The 15,961-nt window shown below is 39.8% G+C and overlaps 6 protein-coding genes across 7 annotated transcripts; 4 read left to right on the top strand and 2 right to left on the bottom strand.

Annotated features, from left to right (window-relative positions):
* Positions 1–394: 394 nt before the first annotated feature.
* On the top strand, positions 395–3,165 carry LOC111832594 (wall-associated receptor kinase-like 4). The gene is made up of 3 exons (XM_023789932.1): positions 395–1,368; positions 1,442–1,564; positions 1,658–3,165. The coding sequence occupies exons 1-3, from the start codon at positions 426–428 to the stop codon at positions 2,869–2,871; spliced, it is 2,280 nt and encodes a 759-aa protein (XP_023645700.1). The 5' UTR covers positions 395–425; the 3' UTR covers positions 2,872–3,165.
* A 336-nt stretch (positions 3,166–3,501) lies between these two features.
* On the top strand, positions 3,502–6,073 carry LOC17899925 (wall-associated receptor kinase-like 5). Its single transcript, XM_023776802.1, is given in 4 exon segments — positions 3,502–4,566; positions 4,660–4,782; positions 4,868–5,943; positions 5,945–6,073. Coding segments are annotated over 4 exon segments (2,187 nt in total). The 5' UTR covers positions 3,502–3,623; the 3' UTR covers positions 5,990–6,073.
* Positions 6,074–6,376: 303 nt separating this feature from the next.
* On the bottom strand, positions 6,377–7,663 carry LOC17897923. The gene is made up of 2 exons (XM_006305746.2): positions 7,288–7,663; positions 6,377–6,819 (listed from the first exon to the last, which is right to left on the bottom strand). Exon 2 carries the CDS (start codon positions 6,800–6,802, stop codon positions 6,524–6,526), a length of 279 nt encoding a protein of 92 aa, XP_006305808.1. The 5' UTR covers positions 6,803–6,819; positions 7,288–7,663; the 3' UTR covers positions 6,377–6,523.
* Positions 7,664–8,087: 424 nt separating this feature from the next.
* Positions 8,088–10,560, top strand: LOC17898495 (probable serine incorporator). Of its 2 annotated transcripts, none has more exons than XM_023789894.1 (7): positions 8,088–8,211; positions 8,526–8,756; positions 8,858–9,097; positions 9,181–9,292; positions 9,374–9,548; positions 9,636–9,876; positions 10,084–10,560. In XM_023789894.1, exons 2-7 carry the CDS (start codon positions 8,573–8,575, stop codon positions 10,368–10,370), a joined length of 1,239 nt encoding a protein of 412 aa, XP_023645662.1. In that variant the 5' UTR covers positions 8,088–8,211; positions 8,526–8,572; the 3' UTR covers positions 10,371–10,560. The 2 variants fall into 2 exon arrangements, with proteins under 2 accessions (XP_023645662.1, XP_006307669.1); XM_006307607.2 differs by having other exon boundaries at positions 8,529–8,756.
* Positions 10,561–11,065: 505 nt separating this feature from the next.
* LOC17900020 (probable ubiquitin receptor RAD23a) lies at positions 11,066–14,096 on the top strand. Its single transcript, XM_006306147.2, has 12 exons — positions 11,066–11,270; positions 11,551–11,712; positions 12,011–12,049; positions 12,136–12,174; positions 12,268–12,341; positions 12,465–12,642; positions 12,722–12,844; positions 12,935–13,000; positions 13,203–13,250; positions 13,348–13,457; positions 13,606–13,690; positions 13,787–14,096. Exons 1-12 carry the CDS (start codon positions 11,205–11,207, stop codon positions 13,901–13,903), a joined length of 1,107 nt encoding a protein of 368 aa, XP_006306209.1. The 5' UTR covers positions 11,066–11,204; the 3' UTR covers positions 13,904–14,096.
* Positions 14,097–14,167: 71 nt separating this feature from the next.
* Positions 14,168–15,815, bottom strand: LOC17897900 (coiled-coil domain-containing protein 124). Its single transcript, XM_006303270.2, has 3 exons — positions 15,105–15,815; positions 14,657–14,776; positions 14,168–14,440 (listed from the first exon to the last, which is right to left on the bottom strand). The coding sequence occupies exons 1-3, from the start codon at positions 15,660–15,662 to the stop codon at positions 14,417–14,419; spliced, it is 702 nt and encodes a 233-aa protein (XP_006303332.1). The 5' UTR covers positions 15,663–15,815; the 3' UTR covers positions 14,168–14,416.
* Positions 15,816–15,961: the final 146 nt, after the last annotated feature.

A 15,961-nucleotide genomic window follows, 5' to 3' on the forward strand; every position in this document is an offset into this window, starting at 1 on the left:
TTTTTCACTTCCATTTTTTTTTCCCTTAAAAGTTAGACGCAAACTTGGTCCACGTCAATTGCAAAAAAAAAAAAAAAAGATCCACGTCAGCAATTGGTTGCCACACAGGCACACATTACTTGAAAGTTGGACTAGTCGTCGCCATTCCTCTGCTGACTTTTTATTTTTTAAGCTTCAACTGAAGTTCTTCTGGCAGCAATCATTGTTTCATTAGTTAAACTTCAAAATTAATTAAGAGTCAACATTGACTTTTGAACATAGAGTAAGTTTGGTCAACATTGTTTTGCATCTCTTTTCACGCATGATCCATCTTATCACAATTTCGTCAAACTATGGGAGTCTTGATTTTTGTTTTCTCCCTTCATCATTACACGACATTAGAAGACTTCAAAAGTTGAGAGAACATTAACAAGAACAGCATCAGTATGAAGGCAGAGACTCACAACCTCCCCTGTATTCCACTAGTTATCTTTGTCCTACTATTATCTCTGTTCATCATCAATGGCGTCTCATCCGCAAGAAAACCTCCAGATCTGTGTAACAGAGTCTGCGGAGGCATGTCAATTCCTTTCCCGTTTGGTATGGGTGGGAAAGATTGCTATCTAAACCCGTGGTACGAGGTTGCCTGTAAAAACTCTGTTCCGTTTCTCTCAAGGATCAACAGAGAATTAGTAAACATCTCTCTTCCGGATGCTGAGGAGTACTACTCTAACGGAGTTGTGCATATCAAAGGTCCCGTAGTTTCGTCCGGCTGTTCTACCGAGACATCTCAGCCGCTTACATCGCCGCCTTTAAACGTTGCCGGTCAAGGCAGCCCCTATTTTTTCACTGACAAGAACCTCCTCATGGCTGTTGGTTGCAACGTCAAGGCCGTTATGACGGATGTCAAATCGCAGATCATTGGTTGCGAGTCAAGCTGTGACAAGAGAAACAGTAGCAGCCAAAAAACCAGAAACGAAATATGCACTGGTTATAAATGTTGTCAAACGAGGATACCAGAAGGGGAGCTGCAAGTAATTGGAGTCAATATAGAGATACCTGAAGAGAGAAACACAACACAAGGAGGATGCAAAGTTGCTTTTTTGACGAGCAAGAAGTATTCGAGTTTGAATATTACAGAGCCAGAAAAGTTTCATGGTGACGGGTACGCGGTGGTGGAGCTTGGATGGTACTTTGATACTTCGGATCCCCGTGTTTTAAGCCCCATAGGTTGTAAAAATGTATCAGATACATCACAAGATGGCGGGTACGGTGTCGAGACGATTTGCATTTGCTCCTACGGCTACTTCTCTGGATTCAGCTATAGAAATTGCTATTGTAACTCGATGGGTTACACAGGGAATCCATTCCTTCCAAGTGGATGCGTAGGTAGGAGATGCGTTTCTCTTTCTGTCTCCATAGATCAAGTCTTCTATCATTAATTATGAATCAAATTTTGTAGACATCGATGAATGTAAACTAGAAGAAGGACGCAAAAGGTGTAAAGACCAAACTTGTGTGAATAAGCCCGGTTGGTTTACGTGTGAGCCAAAGAAACCAGGGCAGCTCAAGCCTGTGATTCAAGGTAAAAGTCAATTTGAGTTTATCCTGAGCGTTGTGTTGAAAATATTATTGTTCTGTTCTGTTCTGTAAATGCTTTTTTATTTTGTTGGTGTAGGTGTTCTTATAGGTTCAGCACTCTTGATTTTCGCCTTTGGAATTTTCGGGTTGTACAGGTTCATTAAGCAGCGGAGGAGGATAACTCGAAAGAGAGAGTTCTTCAGACGTAACGGAGGTATGTTGCTAAAACAACAGTTAGCTAGAAAAGAAGGCAATGTAGAGATGTCAAAGATATTTAGCTCGAATGAGTTGGAGAAAGCTACTGATAACTTTAACAAGAATAGGGTTCTTGGGCAAGGAGGTCAAGGTACTGTTTACAAAGGTATGCTCGTTGATGGTAGAATCGTCGCAGTGAAAAGGTCGAAAGCCATGGATGAAGACAAGGTAGAAGAGTTCATCAATGAAGTTGTTGTTCTCGCTCAGATCAACCACAGAAACATTGTTAAACTCTTGGGATGTTGTCTTGAGACGGAAGTCCCAGTCCTGGTTTATGAGTACGTTACGAACGGAGACTTATGCAAGCGTCTTCGAGATGAATCTGATGATTATTCAATGACCTGGGAAGTGCGCCTTCACATTGCAATAGAGATAGCAGGAGCACTTTCGTACCTACACTCAGCTGCATCTTTTCCTATATACCATAGAGATATCAAGACTACCAATATACTACTGGATGAGAAATATCAGGCTAAAGTGTCGGATTTTGGAACTTCAAGATCAGTAACCTTAGATCAAACTCACTTGACAACTCAAGTTGCAGGTACTTTTGGGTACGTGGATCCAGAGTACTTTCAGTCAAGCAAGTTTACGGATAAAAGTGATGTGTACAGTTTTGGAGTTGTCCTCGTGGAGCTCATTACCGGAAAGAAACCGTCCTCACGTGTCCAGTCTGAAGAAAACAGGGGATTTGCAGCTAATTTCGTTGCAGCCGTGAAAGAGAACAGAGTTCTTGATATAGTTGATGATCGGATCAAAGATGAATTCAACCTCGACCAAGTGATGGCAGTGGCAAAACTGGCTAAAAGATGTTTAAACCGAAAAGGGAAGAAAAGGCCAAACATGAGAGAAGTTTCGATTGAGCTGGAAAGGATTCGTTCATCACATTATGATTCAGAGATTCATATTGAGGACGATGACGAGGAGGAGGACCAAGTCATGGAACTCAACTTTGACGAGACTTGGGATGTTGGTATTACTGCTCCAGCCTCTATGTTTAATAATGGATCCCCCACGTCTGATGTTGAGCCTCTAGTTCCTCTACGAACATGGTGATGGTCAACTCGGAACAATGCATATGAACATCCTCATTTGCTGAAAAATGTTATATGATTCAGCTAGCTTTTCACCACACACAATTTGCATCATGAAACCGAAAAATAAAGAATGTTGTAGTCTATGCATGAGTTACATTCTGATTGCGTTAGTTGATAATATTAATAAAGGAAGGTATTAATTCGATGTTAAATAAAACGAAGAAGAATGTACCTTGGGCATGTACTCAGAATTCTCACTGATTGATACCTTGGAACCTTCTTTCTTACGCTATCAACTGATCAGTTGGCCAGATTTGTTCATTGGTTCAAACTTTAAAGTCCACGGCATCTATCCGTTAGCCATGTGATCGCCACTACTTGGATTACATTTGATTTAAATGGTCACAGATTCGTTGATATGTTAAGCTAACGTAATTTTGGTCAACTTATTTTTATTTATATTTTTTGTATCCCTGATTCCTGAACGAACATGCTAGCATGGCGACGATGGTCAAATGAGTATAATATAGTTGGTCTACTTTCATATGGTCATCAGAAAAAAAGATTGGAATTTTATAATCCCTCATGCATATTGACATTGACCATATTGTTAGTAGTGTTTCTATTCTTTCTAATGTGCTCTGTAACTTGCTTCTTTACACTTCTTTCTAAAACTACTCTTGACCTTTTACATCAGATCTGGCGGGTCCTTAACTATTTTTTTTCATAGAAAAGCTGATTGAGATTGATAAGAAATTTAACTAAAGAAATATGAAGAGAAAAATTTACTGGCTTCTGTGTATTGTTGTAGTGTGTGTCCTAACTTTTTTCATGAATGGCTCATTAGCAGCAACACCTCCACCTCCAAACAGTAAGAATTCTTCGGCTTCTTGTAATAGAAGCTGTGGAGGTATATCGATTCCGTTCCCATTCGGAATTGGCGGAAAGGATTGTTATCTCAACGGCTGGTACGAGGTTGTCTGCAACACCTCCACTTCTGAGTCGTCTAGCACAACTGTCCCGTTCCTCTCTATGATCAACCGGGAGGTGATGAACATCTCTCTTCCAGATTATCAACCATACGGAGTTGTTCACATCAAAGGCCTTGTGACTTCGTTGGGATGTTCAAGTAATACTAGTCAAGGACCCCAAAAGTCTCTACCGGATTTAAACGTCACAGGCAGGGGAAGCCCATATTTCCTAACAGACGAAAACTGCCTTGTGGCGGTTGGTTGCGGTACAAAGGCATTGATGACAGATATTGAATCAGAGATCTTGGGATGTGAATCGAGCTGCCAAGACAGCAAGAGTAGTCAGCACGTATCAACCTCAACATGTGACGGTTACAATTGTTGCCAGGCGAGGATACCGGTGGAGCGTCCGCAAGTGATAGGTGTCAATATAAATGCCACAGGAGGAGAAGGGTGCAAGGTTGCTTTCTAGTCTAGCAAGAGGTATTCTCCGTCAAAAGTTACTGTACCAGAACAGTTCCATGCTCGTGGCTACGCGGTGGTAGAGCTAGGTTGGTACTTCGATACTTCGGATTCACGCTTTAGAACCCCCTCCGGCTGCATAAATTTAACCTATCACAGATCTTACTCGTCCTGTGATAGTTGCCTTTGTGAGTATGGTTACTTTTCCGAGATGAGTTATAGGAACTGCTATTGCTCCCTTGGCTTCACAGGGAATCCATACCTTCGAGGGGGTTGCATAGGTAACTGTTTGTTTCTTCTTCCTTTTTGTGGCCTTGACTATTGTTCAGAATAAATCAGATCACTAGTTCTGATAATTGATGATATACATGTAGACAATGATGATTGCAAAGAACCCAATATTTGTAAAGAAGGAACTTGTGTAAACATACCGGGAGGCTACAAATGCGAGCCAGAGTCCGAGATAATCAAGCCGGCTAAATCCCTTGTGCTACAAGGTGAGTTCTAATGGCACCTTCCATCTACCATACTACAAGGCAGAGCATGAAGTATTGAAGTTTATGTATTTCTTTGTTGTTGCAGGGGTTCTTATAGGTCTGTTGGGGCTATTGTTTTTAGTTGTTGGGATACTTGGGGCAGCCATTCTTATAAGAAAGCGAAGGTTGGTCATCAGTAGCAGGAAGTTCTTCAGACGTAATGGAGGCTTGCTATTAAAACAACAACTAACTACTACAAATGACGGTAACGTAGAGATGTCGAGGATATTTAGCTCAGAGGAGTTGAAGAAAGCTACCGACAACTTTAGCGTGAAAAGGGTGCTTGGGAAAAGCAGTCAAGGAATAGTGTATAAGGGGATGTTGGTTGATGGCATGATCATTGCGGTTAAAAGATCCAAACTTGTCGATGAAGATCAGCTGGAAAAGTTCATCAATGAGATCATCCTTCTTTCACAGATTAACCATAGGAATATAGTGAAACTCTTGGGATGCTGCCTGGAAACAGAGGTTCCAATCTTGGTTTACGAATATGTTCCCAATGGAGATATGTTCAAGCGCCTTCATGATGAATCCGACGATTATGCGATGACTTGGGAAGTGCGTCTTCGAATAGCCATAGAGATCGCAGGAGCTCTTTCATACATGCACTCGGCTGCATCATTTCCAATATACCACAGAGACATCAAGGCTACCAATATCCTATTGGATGAAAAATACAGAGCTAAAGTTTCTGATTTTGGAACTTCAAGATCTGTAACCATTGATCAAACTCATTTGACAACATTGGTTGCAGGAACTTTTGGGTACATGGATCCGGAGTACTTCCTATCAAGCCAATATACTGACAAGAGTGATGTATATAGTTTCGGGGTTGTCCTAGTAGAGCTCATAACAGGAGAAAAACCGTTGTCACTCATCCGTTCTGAGGAAGGAAGGGGATTGGCAACTCATTTCCTTGAGGCCATGAAAGAAAACAGAGTGATTGATATCATTGATATTCGGATCAAAGATGAAAGCAACCTTGACCAACTGATGGCAGTGGCAAAACTGGCTCGAAAGTGTCTTAGCCGGAAAGGAAGTAAAAGACCAAACATGAGAGAGGCTTCAACTGAGCTGGAGAGGATCCATTCCTTACCTCAAGATTTGGAAGCATATTTTGAAAAATGATGATGAAGAGGACCACGCCATGAAGATCAACAGAGGATGATTCTGGAGGCATGTACAAAAGTAGTCAAGACTTTATGTTCAGTGAATCCCTAAAGTTAGACGAACATGGTGATAAGAAAATCAACAAGAAGACACGGCAACAAGTCATCAATATTTTATCCACAAAAATACTTGAATGAAGCTTATATATACTTTTAAAATGAAGTGTGAATTTGATATTTGATCACTGAAAAGAAACTAAACTTACTTGTCTAGTTGCAGTTACTTATTGGTCAAAGATATGTAAGAAAATGTTTGACTTGTAGCATCGTGGCTTCAGTTTCAGAGTCTAAACTTGTTTGGTTACAAGTCATATCCCGCTGCTATCAGTATCATCATCATTCCGCTGGTAAGCATTCCTAAAACACTGCATATGTATTCTCCCATCTAGCGAAAAATGATTTATCTTTCAATTATGGATATCTGGTTTTTCATCATGTAAAAACACACAAATAGGAACATAGAATCAAAAAAAAGAAAAAATGTTTTATTACAAGATAAATAAATGGGGTTGCAAGGTGTCGCCGATAACACTCTAGAAGAATTTCAGTTTGCCTTTGGAGATAGCTTCAACATGTTGTAATTGACACATGGCCTTGTCTTTCCCTGTCAAGCCATAGCACGACGAGTGCCTAGCGCCTAAAGTGACTGCAAAGTAGAGATAAATAGTGCAGAGGAATGCCAAAAGCGCCAACGCTGTTAAGAGATATCTATGCCTCTGAACAACCGTGGAGCAGCTACCCAACTCTTCCCACTGCTTCTTTAGACACTGTTGCCTCCTTAATGGTGAAGATACATGCCCATCAAGAACCATGGCTTAATAATACCAACCTGCAAAATTGACACAAAGGCCGTTTACACACATACCAAAATAGACTAGGAAGAGGAGAATCATAATCAAATTGAATTAAATGTTGGGATCTTATTCCATCATAAACCATTTCTACAGCAACCAAATAATTAAGAGCCTGGAGATCATAATTGTCAATGAGAATCTCGATCGACTCACGCGAGGTTAAATAACCAAATGTGGAGGTCACATTTAATCCTTTATCTATGATTTGGCTTTTGGATCTTACGCGGAAGAAGGAGATTAGAGCAGCAATGGCCAACAGTAACATCAAACACCAATCACAATTTACAATACACAACAACACAATGGATTAAGGAGATATACGATGAAATGGTTACAAATTATCAATCGAGGGAATAAGAAAACAAAAAGACTAGTGCCGGTGATTGAGGGTAACAGATCCGAAGCAGGTAAAAGAAAAAGAAAAAAAGATTTCGAGAACGAACCGGTGATATAGAAACAGGTGAGGGATCTGGAGATTAATAAAAGCTGATCCCAGCTCCGACAAAATTAAGTCCGCCGGTCTCGATTTGTAGAGGTTGATTCTCCGGCAGCGTTGTTGCGATATGAGTGGGAGAGAGAGATCTCCTCCGTTGGTTGATGGCTCGAGCTGGGCCGATTTACCGGATACGCCGTACGCGGCTTATTAAAGTCCGTTACATAAAACGGGATTCTAGGGATTCCTTTTATATACGAGCAAAAAGGAAGAGAAGATGGGAAAAAAATAAAAATGATGATGCGTTATTAGCTTCCTTCCACTCCTTTGTGTTATAATTTAAAAGATGATGGGCATGTTCTAGAACTAGAAAGTCTAGAATAGATGGATCATGGAATGTAGTATTATATATATACCTAGGATCTCTGGCTCTTGCAGCATCGAGAGGCTGTTCACAAACAAACACGTATTATATAGATAGCATAACCAAATTGTAAAAATCGTTTACGAAATGAAACCACTTTCGAGTATCCTAATCACGAGCTTTGTTTTGTACAAGATGTTACTGTATTTAACATTAAACCCCAAAAAAAAAAAAAGATGTTACTGTATTTTTTGATTTATAGTTTTGTAGAACTCTGACCAGGTAGATTCTCAAGTGAGTATACTGTAAAGTTGCGGTCTATCTCGAAACCATCAGTGTGGTAAAAGGAACTATTTTAAAGATATTGGGGTTTTATTGGGCCATTAGTGGGCTTAATATGAAGGATATATATTGGATGATTATATTGACCCACCAATTCCCTCGTTAGTTTGGTCAAAGTCCGAAATCAAGGAGCGAGAGAACAAAGAAAAAAAGGAAACACCCGAGTTGGTTCTTCTACTTTTCGAGGAGAAAGATAGCTCAAAGGTTTTGATCAATCGCTCGCTCAAGGTATTTTGATTCTCTCTTTCTCAATTCGTTTTTTTTTGTTTTGTATTATTTCTATCATTCTAGAGGTATAATCCGATCAATAGTACCAGCTTCCTCTGTAAAAGTTTTGATCGGAAAACTCTGGTTCCATCTCGATTTTGGGGAAAATAATACTCAGCTTATTTCAATCCTATTCCAATTTCATAGGATCGATTTCTGAGCTGAATTGATTTATTCTCCACTCGATTTTGAAAAAAAGACGCTTTTGTTACCGTCTCCATCCAAATTTAGGGTTTTTGTTGATATGTGTTTGCATTTTTCTTTGGTACTATAAGCAGCTGAATATTGAATACAACCCTTTGATCTTGGGAGGAGATAGAAGATGTTTGCAGCTTCTTGTCTCGCATCGTGCTGTGCTGCTTGTGCATGCGATGCTTGCCGTACTGTGGTTTCTGGTATCAGCAGACGTTCTGCAAGAATTGCTTACTGTGGTCTCTTTGCACTTTCCTTAATCGTTTCATGGATTCTCCGTGAGGTTGCTGCTCCTCTCATGGAGAAGCTCCCTTGTAAGTTGTTTTTTCTTTTCTTTCTTTTAACCTTTTGTTTTTTTTTTTTACCTCTAGTGAGAATATTTTAGCTTATGGAACTAATTATTAACATTGTGCAGGGATTAACCATTTTCACAAGACACCTGATCGTGAATGGTTTGAGACTGATGCTGTGCTGCGTGTCAGCTTAGGGAACTTCTTATTTTTCTCTATTCTATCCGTTATGATGATCGGTGTGAAAAATCAGAAAGACCCTCGTGATGGTATACACCATGGTGGATGGATGATGAAAATAATCAGTTGGTGCATTTTGGTCATCTTGATGTTCTTCCTTCCAAATGAAATCATCAGTTTCTATGGTAAGTTTCATTTTATCATATAGCTAAGTAATGAGTTAATGGATTAGCGTTGAACTAATGATAATCAATTTGACATCTTGCAGAATCGATGTCGAAGTTTGGTGCTGGATTTTTTCTTCTTGTTCAAGTTGTGCTTCTTTTGGATTTCGTTCATGGTTGGAATGACACATGGGTCGGCTATGACGAGCAGTTCTGGTTAGTAGATATAGTATTCAATCAAATCATATGTGAATTCATTATCCCACTGTTAATCTAAGTACTTGACTTTATATATAGGTATGCTGCGTTACTCGTTGTTTCTCTTGTATGTTACTTGGCTACATTCGTCTTCTCTGGGCTTCTCTTCCATTGGTTTACTCCATCTGGACATGATTGTGGACTTAACACCTTCTTCATTGTCATGACTCTGATATTTGTATTCGTCTTTGCTATTGTAGTTTTGCATCCCACTGTAAGTTTCGAATTTATTTCTTTTATATGGATATTACTTGACTCTCAACTTCAGGCTCACTGAAGTCAAGCTAACCTTTTTTGGCAGGTCGGTGGAAGTATTTTACCAGCATCAGTTATATCTCTCTATTGCATGTACCTCTGTTACAGCGGACTTGCAAGTGAACCCCGCGACTATGAGTGCAATGGTCTCCACAAGCACTCCAAAGCTGTTTCAACAGGCACAATGACCATTGGATTACTCACAACTGTTCTCTCTGTTGTTTACTCTGCTGTTCGTGCTGGTTCTTCAACTACTCTTCTCTCCCCTCCTGATTCTCCCCGCGCAGGTATATTTTGGACAAAAAAAACCTTCTCTCAAATTCTGCTTCCTTGTTTTTGCAACATAAGGATATATTTGTTTAAAAACGCGAATCAGGACTGAAATGAAATATGTATTTCAAATCCCAGTTTTTATAACCTTTTTGTGTGAGTGAGTGCATAAGATCTGCTTCTCTAAGTACCATAAGGTATTTCCTCTCATTGAAATTTTTCAGAGAAGCCTCTGCTTCCGTTAGACGGGAAAGCAGATGAGAAGGAAGAGAAAGAGAATAAGAAACCAGTGTCATACTCATACGCATTCTTCCACATCATCTTCTCTCTGGCTAGTATGTACTCTGCAATGCTGTTAACTGGCTGGTCAACTTCAGTGGGTGAAAGTGGTAAGCTGGTCGATGTTGGGTGGCCTTCTGTGTGGGTCCGTGTAGTGACGAGCTGGGCGACTGCTGGTCTCTTCATCTGGTCACTTGTTGCTCCGATTCTCTTCCCTGACCGTGAGTTCTGAGCTAATGCATCATCTACTGGAGATTCCTCAAAGACTTTTCATGAATCTTGAATTTGTAAAAAAAAAAATTCTATCGTTCGACTATTACCGAGTGTCTCGTCTCTCGTGTGCTTAAAATTTACTCATGCTCAGTTGTAATATAAATATATAAATAATTTCCTTCACTAAAAGATTCCAGTTCCACAATTCATATAATTTCCGTATAAATATTTTCCTTTTTTCTTTTTTTCTGTTATGAGATGTTTTTGGTGCAAGCTTAAAATTAGATAGGTAATTAGTGAATAGATTAAGAAACTATACAAGAGAACCTATGCAAGTTCAGCTGCTCCCTCTTCTAAGTTCTAACGAGTAAAGAACTGACAAGGTCTTTCACTCTACTCAGATTCTGAAATGATCACATCCTTCCATTACATCTTCATATTTTACCTTCAAGAATAAACTGCGTCTCCACAATTGCGTTTTGCGTTTGTATTTTGTTTTGTTGTTGTTAGTAGTTGTGTTTTGAAGACATTTAGTGGGAAGAAGATAATTCATAACTTCAATATTTGGGGTAAGGTGGTGGTGGACACTGAGATACTCTCATTAGTCATGATAATATGTACACTATTTTGCTTAGGGTGAATGTCACGTGCGATGCACGTGGGGGTTGCTATTGCCGCGTTTTAAAATCCGAAACGCTAATGTTGAAAGCGACTTGTTTGCTAGAGTCGGCATTGTGCTACAGTTGTTGGAAATCATTAACTTTTTTTTTTTTTAGGTCACTCTGTTTCTCGCTCCCTCGCCGGACTTCGCCGACGCCGACTGTAATATCTTCTTCTAGTCGAACTCGACGACATGAAGCTCACCGTCAAGACTCTCAAGGGTAGTCATTTTGAAATCAGGGTTCTGCCTACTGACACGGTTAATCCTTCTCCATTTCCGCTTCCTTCGTTTCAAATTTTTACGTGTAATTTTGTATCTAGAATCCGGTAAATCTAGATATCTTCGAACAAGTAGAGATGCTGCAATACCAATCTGGGTTATATAACATGGGACTTGTTGATAAACAGTTTTTTTTTAAAAAAAAATGCTAGATTCAGAATTTTGAGTTTTCCGATGGAAATGTATTGGTTGAGTAAGTGTGTTCATCTATTAGTTCTAATATGGTTGTTATCTGGAATTTTTCTATTTCTTTAAAAAGATAATGGCAGTGAAGAAGAATATTGAAGATTCACAAAGCAAAGACAACTATCCTTGTGGACAGCAATTGCTCATTCACAATGGAAAAGTTTTGAAAGATGAAACTACTTTGGTGGAGAACAAGGTCACTGAAGAAGGTTTTCTTGTTGTCATGCTTAGCAAGGTACTTATATTTTAATTTGTTATCTTCGATTAGGTATGATAGTGGTTAGTATGTATGATACTCTCTTAGCAAACTGGATTTGTATATCCTGCTTAAGGACATCAGACATACTGGCTGTATTTTCGATACTGGTAGTCACAATAACAGAAAATCGAATTGAGAAAGCCTTTGTTTTTGTTATAAGCAATACTTGAGATGAATTTGGTTGAAGCTTAGATTAGATAGGTGAATTGTAAATAGATTAAGAAACTCTACAAGAGAACTGACCATGTCTTTGCCTTCTCTTTGCAATGGATAGAGTAAAACTGCAAGTTCAGCTGGTCCCTCTTCTGCTCAGGTAAGTTTATTTATTATTTTTTGACGTTTGTGCATATCACTTGGTCAGTTGAGTATTCCTCATTGGAGAACTTTGTTATCTCACAGCCTACTTCCACTGCTACATCCACTGTCTCTTCAACGACGGTATTTTTGTTACATATATTTTCTGTTGGGAATTATGCAAATTACATTTTGTTTCCTTGGTTAATTTAACACAAGTTTGTATCAATCAACCAGCCTGCAGCTTCATTGACAACCCAGTCAATAGCTGTGTCAGCTCCAAATTCTACTCCTGCACAAGAACAACCAGCGTAAGTTTTATTTTTTTAATAAGAGTCTTCACTGGAGATTTATTTTATCTTCATTAACTTAAGTTACTTAAATTTATATTTTGAGGATTTTATGGATACTCTACGATCGCCACACCATTGTAGGTCACAAAATGACACTTATGGTCAAGCTGCTTCAACTTTAGTTAGTGGCACTAGTATTGAGCAAATGGTTCAACAAATAATGGAGATGGGAGGTGGGAGCTGGGACAAGGAAACAGTTACTCGTGCACTTCGTGCAGCGTATAACAACCCTGAGAGAGCAGTGGATTATCTATATTCTGTATGCCCCTTCTCTGATTAACAGACTTCTGTGATTATTTTAAGGGAATGAAAGTGCTGATATCTATTTTGATTTTCAGGGAATTCCTGAAACAGTAGCTGTTCCAGCGACTCCTTTATCTGGAGTAGGATCTGATGCAGAACGTGCTGCTCCTCCTGCCTCTGGAGGACCTAATTCATCTCCTTTGGATTTGTTTCCCCAGGTAAGAGTTTGGTACTTTTGATGCATGGAAAAGAGATAATTGAAGTTGAGTTCCCATTGCATGCTACGGGTTCTTTCTTTTCCTTTTCAGGAAGCAGTTTCTGATGCTGGAGGTGGAGATCTTGGAACGCTTGAATTCCTTAGAGGCAATGATCAGGTTATCTTTTTATTCTTAACCCCACTTTTCATTTGAGGTCATGTAAAATGATAAGGACTTAAAACTTGGTCACCGGATTTGTTAAATGCCTATTTCATCACCTTCAGGGAGGTGTAGTCTAGCCTACTTTTATGTCGTTTTGTTTTACCCATTCGATGCAGCTTCCTCATACATAATCTTGCTATGTTTCCATTTGTTCTAGTTCCAACAATTACGCACCATGGTCAATTCCAACCCCCAGATTCTTCAGGTAGTGAGTCTGAATCTTTTTGTTGGGTCCATGATTAGTAGGCTAACCTTTTTATCGCTTCTGACATTTCACCATTTCATTGTTGCTTCTGTTACAGCCTATGCTTCAAGAGCTCGGAAAGCAGAACCCCCAACTACTGAGGCTTATTCAAGAGAACCAAGCGGAATTTCTTCAGTTACTAAATGAGCCCTATGAAGGATCTGACGGGTGAGTACTATATAGTCTGCAGATCATTTTCTTGGTTTGGCCACTGCTTGAATGGTTAGATCTGTGATTGAGCAAAGCAATCACGTCTATATGTGACCCCATTGAGTTCATGACTCAATGGCTTTTATTAATTGTTCAAAACTCTCAGGGATATGGATATTTTCGATCAACCCGAGCAAGAAATGCCTCACGCTGTCAATGTTACCCCTGAAGAGCAAGACTCGATTCAACGGGTACATACACTCATACAATCCTCTTCACCATTATAGCGACCTGTAATACCATTTTTTTCATCCCTTCTAAGTCTTGTGTTAAACCTCTTTGCTCAGCTCGAGGCAATGGGGTTTGATAGAGCATTAGTCATAGAAGCCTTCCTTGCGTGTGACCGTAACGAAGAATTGGCTGCAAACTATCTGCTTGAGCACGCAGCAGATTTTGAAGACTGAGTCCCGACAACAACTTATAACTAAATCAGAGCACAGGAGAATTTTCTGTCCCCCCTCTATCTGAACTGTTACTCTGCTCAGAATCTTATATCTTATTCTTACATCTCAATCTACTTATAGAACAAGTTTGCCGTTGACACGATCCACATTTGTCTTTCTTTTGTAATTGCGTCTTTCAAGTTTTTTTCTTCTTCTCATAAATAGCACGGGAAACAGGAAACTGTGTTACGGATACAATTAAACTGAGGTCATACACATATGATGTGTGATTGTTATTATAAAAGCTCATGGATATCCTTATTTAATCGATCTGTTCTACTATCATGTGTTTGTTTATACACAAAGCACAAAAAACAATAAGCAACATTGGCGAGCAGAATCATGCCCAAAGTATGTTATACATAGTCTCTCTCACTCAACATTGTCTCTGGGAAACAAAAGATCTTCATTATATTCTCTGTCATGCATCTCCCTCTTCATGATACATTCCCTTGTTCCGTTCAAAGTTGCATTTCACTCAGAAGCAGCAGCAGCAGCCTGTTCAGGGCATATTTCAGCTTTAGATTGTTTCAAAATAAACTATCATAATTAATCAACACCTCTGCCAACTACCTCCACAGCCGTTAATTGTGTTAACTGCTAACCTTTTTTATGGTGTAAACACCAACTACTTCAGCATTTTGAACAGTTGAACAAGCCACTCTTAAGTCTTATCCCCATTATCTAAGAAGGTAAGATGGAATATTCACTAACCTGGTTAAGAGGATTATCTGGCGATTTTTTCCACATCTTCCATATCAAGTCCTTGTACTGAGTGTGAGTAAGACCTGGTTTATCCGCCTTCAGCCTTGGAAGTTCAGCTTCTTCAAAGGCCTTAAACCAAAATTATATCAATCAGCATATAAATCCACCATAACTTAGCATATTATGATCAATCTATCATACAATTATCATCATTTCAATGATACAGACAAAACTATATAACTTCAAAAGTATCATACTAGGACCTTGACAAAACCAATTATCAAACAACAACCCGGATCGTCTGCTAAATGTGATCCACTTCAGGAGGCAATTAGTAATATCATCTAGAACTCAGCTCAGGACAGAGATACACAATAATCTTCCCAATCAAGAACTCTGAACAGCAAACACTTGCTATGAATTAATAAGCAAAAGCAAAGAAGGCACAAGGGATAACCTTAAACGAAGCCTTGAGCCTTTTTTCCGGATGTCGATCAACAGGAAGGTTATCTGAAACCGTAATCCGTGCAAGCGCCTCGTCAACGGTATGGGCCTCGATGAGAGAATCATCGCGATTGGTATTGGTCACCAGTACCATCTTCTCGTACTCATCTTCTCCTGCCATGCGAGTCTGTTTCTTCTTAGAGTCTTCTGCTTTCTTGGCCAGCGCCAATTGCTCCTCCTCACGCCTCCGGATGAGCTCAGCCTCTGTGACCTTAGGGACCGGAACACTGACACGGTTTGCCTTCTTATCCGGCTTTTTCAGAGTCTTCTCCAGCTCTTTCTCCTCCTGCTCAGCCAGACGCTTGGCCTCCGCTTTCTTTGCGGCGGCCTCAGCCTTCTTCTCCGCCTCCTCCTCCCGCTTCTTCGCCGCCTTAGACTTAGGACCCTCCGCCTCGCGCCAGTATTGTTCCTCTTTCTCCCGAGTCTGGCGATCCTTCTGCTCAGCCTCGGCGGCGTTCTTCCGGGACTTGGCGACCTCCGCCTTGCTGTTCACACCCATCTTCTTCGGCATCTTCGATTCGCTAGGTTTGATTGATCTCGATTGTTAGTATGAAATGAGAATTGAATTGAAATCGCTAGGGTTACTATTTTCTTCACCGCAAATTTTTGTATGAAATGAGAGAATTGAATTAACCGTATTTGCTCGCTACATGTCGATCTCTGTCTGTTTGGTTTAGAGGCTTAAAGCGGTGGTCAAACTCATAGCTGGTATATCTGAAACAAACCGATCATTGTATTGGTTAAGGTCGTTAACCGGGATTTATTATTATTTTCCATATTTAATCCACTGCATGTTTCTCTGGTCCAATT

Source organism: Capsella rubella, unplaced genomic scaffold (assembly GCF_000375325.1).
Source record: "Capsella rubella cultivar Monte Gargano unplaced genomic scaffold, Caprub1_0 scaffold_1, whole genome shotgun sequence".
Classification (NCBI taxonomy): Eukaryota; Viridiplantae; Streptophyta; class Magnoliopsida; order Brassicales; family Brassicaceae; genus Capsella; species Capsella rubella.